The following is a 7,824-nucleotide window of genomic DNA, read 5'->3' as shown; positions in this document are numbered from 1 at the left end:
CCCTTCCTCAAGGAAGCCTGGGCTAGCGTCCCAGAAGGCAGTGCGTGACTCTGCTGTCTCATGTATGCAGAAAGGGAGACACCGCTTCTCAGAAACGGGGTTCCACCCTCCCAGGTGCTGAACTGGAGTAGGATGGGCGCGGAGGTACTTGGGCTGCTAGATACAAGCTGTATGCAACAAACATGAAGTTGACAGGGGTTTCAAAGTTTGGGGGTTGGTGAATGGGAGAGGGTAACCTGAGAAACAGGGTAGAATGGTTAATTTCCAATGGAGACAAACTGGGTGGAGGACCCCAGTGGTAAGGAGAGAGCGTTCATGAGAAGAAGATAGGGGCTCTCTCTGATGGATGAGAGGGACACAGACTCGGTGGCAGCCACCAAGAATCAGGACACCTGCCTGGTCCCAAGGTCGCAGCTGCTTCCGCGGTCCCAGCGGCTGGTTTGAGAAGCTACAGGTCAGGGTTGGCTGTCCAGAGCATTTGCCCCCTGCGAGGCGGACGGCGGTCAGCAGTGAATCCGGAGCTGAGACCCGAGATCCGCGCGTGCGCAGAGCGCGGCGGCGGCCCGCGAGGCCGCCGGGAAGTTGTGAGCGCGGAGGCGCGCACGCGGGGCCCCAGCCGCGCGCAGCCGCGGTCTCCCTAGTTGTGTCCCTCAGCCGCGGTCGCCGTAGCTCTCGACGCGGTCGTCCCCGCCGAGCCGCGGGCGCCGCCGCAGGGAGGGAGCGGCGCTGCGGCCGCCGCCGTCCGAGGACGCCCCGTATTCCGGGGCCCGGCACGGTGGCTGCCCGCTCGCCGAGCGCAGCCCGCCTAGGAGGAAGGCGGCGGCTTGCGTCCAGCGGGCCGCCGGAGCCGGGAGGAGACCATGTCCGTGAGGCGCCCTCAGTTCTCCACGACCGAGCGCGTCATCAAAGGTGCCGAGCGCGCCGCGGGGAACGGCCCTCGCCGGGCGACGGCTCGGGGACTCGAGGAGCGGGGATGGAGGCAGCGGCGGGAGGCGCTGCAGGGCGCGGGGAGGACCGGGCGGCTGTCCGCCGGCGTCCCCGGTGACTGCTGGACGGGTACCTAGCGGGAGGTGGGTAGAGCGACCGCGCCCGCCATCCACTCCCGAAGCATCCAGGCGGTTTCTCCTGATTCCCCATTTTTTTGTCTCTCATCTGGGGACACCGTCTGGGGTTGTGTGAGCAGGGAGTTCGCTTGACTCACCCAAGTCATGCCTTTCCTTAGGCTCAGCTCTTTTTTGACAGCTCCTTACCAAACCCTTTAAAAAATTATTTTTGAGGGGTGTGGTGGGTATACTGTGCACGTTTGGCTCACTTTCTCTACATATCCCAAGTCATTGCTTTTATTAAAAGAAACAAGATGATAGTGACACAGTCTTCTTAAAGGGGCTTACAAGTTTTGGCTATAAGGACTTGGTGAATAATAATCTCCCAGATGTCTCTCATTATATCTGATATTCATTGTTGTTCTAAGGAAACACGAAAGTGTTTCTAAATCTTCTGAGTTTATGATATAGTTTCTGCCCTTTACCCAAAAGGACCTGTCTAACATAACCACTGATTCGTATGCTTCTATTGTCCGACTTCTAAGACCCCTCCATAATAATAGTTGGTTTGAAAGCACTGTTTTCTAAGAAGGTGCTATGCATAGACCAGTTATTTCTGAGTGAGGTGGTTTTCACCATAGTGGGAAAAAACAACTAAAAATTCTTTCCCCATTTCATTTTGATATTAGGAGAAAGGAAACTAAGATTAGTAATGATAATTTTTTAAAATAAGGGGGAGTCTATTGAGTGCTCAGAGAGAGGAGGATAGTATTAGTGTCATAAATGTTATCTGCCTTGGCAGACAGTAGATGGTGGTACTTTTGAGACTTATTTCCTCAGAATTTGGAATCATTAGAGATTTAAGTCAATTGTTCATAGAATGGACTTAGTCCTTTAACAGCTAAAGTGTCATGACCATCTTCGTGTAAGGCTTTATAGCATTTAAGCCATGAGGAGGATCTGAGCCTCTTAATACACAGGAATCACTTCTACAACCTTCCCTGGTGAAGCAAGGTCATCCTGGACATTAACTTCTGAACTGTACGGGTAGCACCGGCCCATGCAAACTAACTGCGCAAGGGCAAGGGTGTTGGCGGGTTCCTCCCACGTTAAAATGACTTCTCGCCACTCTACCATTGTAGTGTTTTGTCTTTCTTTTCCTTCCCATATTTTTCTCTTATCAAAATATGCCTATTTCTCAGCTGAAGTAGACAGGGGAACCAGTTAAACCTGAATCCCGAGTCAAGCCAGGATAAATGAGGTCTGCGAGAGGCTTACTCGGCGCTCTCCTCAGACCCGCAAGAATCTCAGAGTCTAATCTCCTTTTGTACCAGCTTATTTTCACCAGATTGCATCAAGGACATTGTAAAATGACCGTGTCTTACACTTAAAACGGAAGTGAAATGAAAGGCACTTGAAGTACAGGTGTGTTTACTTACAGCTGAGCGAAAACCATCGATAGTCTGTATGATTGGATACCAACTTGTTCTTTAGCAGAATTACATATTAACACATGCTGTGTAGGAAAGGACCGACTCGTGTCGCTCTGTGTGTGAGTGACTGAGCAGAGTTTTATTCTGTTGTCCAGCCAGGCAAATTCGTGGTTATTTCACACTGCAGAGTCTGCAGTGGTACACACCCATTTTAAGGCTTGGGGGGGTGGGGTGGGGGAGGGGCACTCTCTCTATAGTCCTGGATACCCTGGAGCTTCAAAGATCAGGCTGGCTGCACACCCACAGAGCTCCTGCTACCTCTCCCTCCTGAGTGCTGGAATTAAAGGTGCATGCCACCACTGCTCACCATTTTGTCTTTTTAAATAAGATTTATTTTATGTATATGAGTATCGTGCCTGCATGTACATATGTGTACCATGTACATGCCGGTAGCTCTCAGAGGCCAAAAGAGGACTGGATCCTCAGGAACTGGAGTTCCGGGCTGTTGTAAGCTGTCACGTGGGTGCTGGCAACAGGGCCTGAGTCCTCTACAGCAGAAGCAAGTGCTGCTCGCCAGCCCCAAGCCTAAATCACTTTAATAAAAGGATCTCAGATACTTGCAATGTGTGACGTCATCTCACATATAAAAACTTTAGCATAAGCACTTGACTTCAGCAGTGTTGGATTCTGTGTAACATTTTTCTTGGGTTTCCCAGAGTTGGAAATAGTTTTAAGTCTCTTACCAAGTGGGGTGTGAGGCCAAGCATGGTGGTAAATGCCAGCAGTCTTAGCACTGGAGAGGTGGAGGCAGGAGGATCTAGAGTTCAAGTTCCTCTCAGCCCAAACTGAGTTCAAGGCCAGTCTGGCAGCTCACGGTCCTGATTTTTTTTTTAGATTTATTTATTATTATACATAAGTACACTGTAGTTGTCTTCAGATGCACCAGAAGAGGGCGTCAGATCTCATTATGGGTGGTTGTGAGCCACCATGTGGTTCCTGGGATTTGAACTCAGGACCTTCTGAACAGCAGTCAGTGTTCTTAACCGCTGAGCCATCTCTCCAGGCCACGGTCCTGATTTTTAAAGAGAAAAAGAAAAAGAAAAAAAAAAAAGGAAAAGGAAAGCAAAGCAGAGCATGGCAGACAGGACTGAGCAGGAACCGTCCATTGTCTCGGGCTCCAAGCCCCGAGCTGATGCTCTCTTGTCTGGACAGTGATCTGCATTCATTCACAGCTGCAAAGCTTCACCAGAAGTGATGCCACACCTCTTATTTTTGGTCCTGTTATTTCCTGTTCACTTTAATGCCTGCCTAATTGTTTTGTGTGAGCAAATCTTGGAGAAGAGTGAGCGGGTGGGCGTGATTGCATTTTAAATGTCCTTTGAATGCAGCGTTCTGAAACTAAAGGAGGTAGAAACCGTGCTTTACTCCTGCTTCTGGGCCTTGTTTGAGGAGCTGCCTTTTGTGTAGGTATTAGTGGCTTTGTTGTTGTTGTTGTTGTTTGGTTAGTACCTAAAATAAAGGGTTTCACTGTATTTTTATCCTTTGGTTGTGAGCCTTGGCCTTTAAGAGAAGAGCTCTCTCTCCAGCCCAGCTTGCCATTATAATATTGTTTGTTTGTCTGTTTGAGACAGGGTCTCACTGTGTAGACATGGATGGCCTAGAACTCACTATGCAGATCAGGCTGACCTCTGCCTCCCAGGGCTTCAATCAAAGACATTCAACACCACACTTATTACTTTGCTTTTTTATTGACACTTTTTCTGATTAATAATCTCATCTGTAATAACTTTCTTGTCTAGGTCATATAAATGACGTAACAATTGTGGAAATGTAAGATAATATTCAGAACCATGAGAGCAGTTTTATCATCAATCCCCTGCCCCATCATCTTGCTCTATAGCCCTGGCTGGGCTCCAAACTGCTGTAGTCCTCCTCAGTGCTGTGATTACAGGCGTGTGCCACCCTACCAACTGCACACTGGATCTCCAGCTACGTCGAAAGTGGTTAGTAGAGAACTCGTTAGCAGCTGAAAAATGGCAAGGGTAGGAAGCGATGGAATTATAATGAGATTGAACAAACACAAAACAGCCCTCGTCCTAGTCAAGATCCTCCTGTTCTGAAATACAGGGGTTATGGGAGTGGAATCCTGTCCTGAAGGATGGAGAGTGGGCTTCTGTCCACTGTCTGGTGGCTAATTTCTTCTGCAGCGTATTTTATGCTTAAAACCTCTTAGAATTTCACTAGTTCACTAAGCGTTGTTAAGTGTCATCTACAGTGTACCCTAACTGTCCGTTAGTTTCTCTGCTTTGAAAGTCATGCGTTGCCGGGCGTGGTGGCGCGCGCCTTTAATCCCAGCACTTGGGAGGCAGAGGCAGGCGGATTTCTGAGTTCGAGGCCAGCCTGGTCTACAAAGTGATTTCCAGGACAGCCAGGGCTACACAGAAAAACCCTGTCTCGAAAAACCAAAAACAAACAAAAAAACAAACAAACAAAAAAAAAATTAAAAAAAAAAAAAAAAAAAGAAAGAAAGTCATGCGTCTGAAGCTCTAGAGCAGAGGCTTTGAGCTGCGGCGTTGCTGCTGGTATCCGCAGCAGAGAACTAGGAACTCAAAGAACTGAGTTATGAAATCTTTTTGTTTGACCTCTCCACCCCAAAATTTTCAAGTTTCTTTTCTTGTTTGGGGATTTTTTTTTCTTTTTCTATTCGTGTCTTCCTCTTTTATGCCATGAGAGGTTTTATGTTTTTTTTTTTTCTTTTAAATGTAGTCGAACCCTGCAAATCCTGAAACTTGGAAGGCAGAAAGAAGAATAAAAAACTCTTCATGGCTGAACCAGCTGCTTTTACTACTCTCCTGTATTCCCATGTTGTGGGAATTTTGAATTAAAAAGAAAGCAAATCACACACGTCAAAGCGTTCATTAGACAGATTTTATATTTTAGCATAAAGGTTGTAGTTTGACCTAAAGGCTCCCATGAAGGATGCAAAGGGCACGGGCACCATTTAAAAGTCTTTCTGCTCCTTCACTGGCACTTTAAGTTTTCAGTGGGGGCAGCACAGTACCAATCTTGAGCAACATCTTCATATGTGAATTGTCAGTGTGAATAAGACTACAGTATGTGCTCGAGCTTGCCAGCAGGGTTTGGTTTGTGCTTGACTTGCAGGTGTAGTCAATAAACTGAAAACCCTAAGACACCTGAAGTTGTTGCCACTGAGATTTACATTGGAACAGAGCTCAGACTGCTGAAAGGACAGCTACTGAACACTTTTCTTCTTTGAGAGTGGATAAGGTGTTCTTTTTCGCCTGTGTTATTGATTGTGGCCAAAGCTTTATATTAGACATTTGATGGCACAGCTTTCTACAAAGCAGTGTATTACTTGTTTGTTTGTTTTCAGTTCTGGGGATGGAGCTGCGAGTTCTTTGCATGCTGGGCAAACACTGGGGCACTGAGCTATGTCCCCAGTCTAATAACCTACGATCACATTTTACTATGAAGTCTTCAAATTACCAGATGAGTTGAGAGGGAAATGCTAAGGGCTCAAAGTGGCAAATAATTAAAGCCCTTCTTAGGCCATACTTGGGAGTAGAGATAGAACACTTTTTCATTAGGGTGACATTTTTGGAAAAAAAAATGAATTTTTAGATGTACATCTGTGAGAGAATTCTCAGCTAATTGTGCCACTTGTAGTCATTTTGGAGTGTTGCTGCTACTTAACGGCCAGATGACTAACGGAGGTGAAAGCATGTCTCAGTCCATTACTGCCTTCATGGTACAACCACTTACAGGAATCTCTGATTACTTCCTGTCCTGCCTACCACTTGGCTCAAGTGACCTGCTAACAGTCGTTTAGCTCTTCTCCTTTTCACTGGGGAGCCAGTCCTACCAGATGAGGTGAGCTGGACTTTTGGCTTCTGAGTAACCTGCTCCATCTCCTCCCTCTTCCCTGTCTGTTGAATGACCTCTTGCTTCAACTGTCCATTCACCGTGCTGCCTCCAGGGCCTGTGACTAATGTAAAGGACTCTTCTACACTCAGAATCTTTCATGAGTACTTCCTGCCTAGAGAATAGGTTCTACATTGGTGAACAGTAGCACCCTGCAAGCTAAACTGATCTAACCTTTCCACTTCCTCTTCAGCATTGCACATCACTATCTCCAACCTACTTAACCACTGCCTGTAGGCCTCTTGGGTGGTTTCCATCTGTGAAGAATTTGTCCTACACCCTGCCTCATCCATTTATCTTTCAAGACTGAACTGAGAGAACTTCTGTTATTTTTTTCCCTCTATTAGATGGCTGTAAAGAATAATGGTTTTATATCATGGGCTTCAAAGTCAGATGTACCTGGATTTGGATTCTTCCTTTTAGTAGGTAGCTGCATGACCATGGACAAACCAGTTCGACAGTGTGCTTGTCTAGAAGAAGGCTTATGAAGACTAACTTATATGGTAATAGGAAAGATTAATAGACTGTCCAAAGTGCAGTGGCAGGCACATGGTAGGTTCTGTATATGTGTTAGATGCTGCTTGCTTGCTTGCTTGCTTTCCTCCCTCCCTCCCTCCTTCCTTCCTTCCTTTTCTGAGACAGGGTTCCTCTGTGTATCCCTAGCTTTCCAGGAAACGCACTCTGTGGACCAGGCTGGCCTCGAGCCCAGAAACCGCCTGCCTCTGCCTCCCGAGTGCTGGGATTAAAAGCGTGTGCCACCACTGCCCAGCCTAGATGCTGCTACCACCACCACCACCACCACCACCACCACCACCACCATTGCTGCTGTTATTTCCTGTGAACTCCTACTAACAATTTTACTGCTTTACAAATTTAAAAACTGTATTTATTTTCTATGAATCTATAAATGTATGAGCATTTATCTGCATGTATGTATGTGCACCATGTGTGGCCAGAAGAGAGTGTTGGGTCCCTTGAAATGGAGTCACAGATTTTTGAGCCACTCTGTGGGTGCTAGGAATTGAACTCAGGTCTTCAACTGAACTGCAGACGCAACAAGTGCTCTTAACCACTGAGCTTTTTCTCAGACCTAGTTTTTAAAACATTTGGGCTTGTTTTCCTGCTGGAAGTAGTATACATAGTTCAACGGTAGAGTGCTTACCTGGTATTCATAAAACCCCGTTCATTCTTCAGTTCTACTCTCCTTACTCCCAAAATATTCCACAATAAATTGTTCTTTTCAAGGGCAATACTTGTGTATCCTTAAAGCTGAGTGCGGTGTCTAGCACCTGACTGGGTGCCTAGGGTTTAGGTGCAATTGTAAGAAACTTTAGGTTTTGGATAATAGTATAGGAAAGAGCATGTGCTCTCCTCACTGTAACCTCCTTGGCTTTGTTAGTTACAAT

The 7,824-nt window shown here is 46.6% G+C and overlaps 1 protein-coding gene across 4 annotated transcripts in view; it reads left to right on the top strand.

Moving 5' to 3' along the window:
• Window positions 1-592: 592 nt before the first annotated feature.
• Ppp3cc (protein phosphatase 3 catalytic subunit gamma) overlaps window positions 593-7,824 on the top strand; it is a 73,325-nt gene continuing 66,093 nt past the window's right edge. For 2 of the 4 annotated variants that reach the window (XM_021181836.1, XM_021181838.2), the window contains exon 1: window positions 593-909. In XM_021181836.1, coding sequence (XP_021037495.1) covers window positions 861-909 — 49 coding nt within the window. In that variant the 5' untranslated portion in view covers window positions 593-860. The remainder of the gene's footprint in view (window positions 910-7,824) is intronic. The other 2 variants (XM_021181837.2, XM_021181839.2) reach the window with 2 other exon arrangements.

Source organism: Mus caroli, chromosome 14 (genome assembly GCF_900094665.2).
Source record: "Mus caroli chromosome 14, CAROLI_EIJ_v1.1, whole genome shotgun sequence".
Classification (NCBI taxonomy): domain Eukaryota; kingdom Metazoa; phylum Chordata; class Mammalia; order Rodentia; family Muridae; genus Mus; species Mus caroli.
Note: the sequence above shows the minus strand (reverse complement) of the source record. Positions and strands in the feature narration are given on the sequence as shown.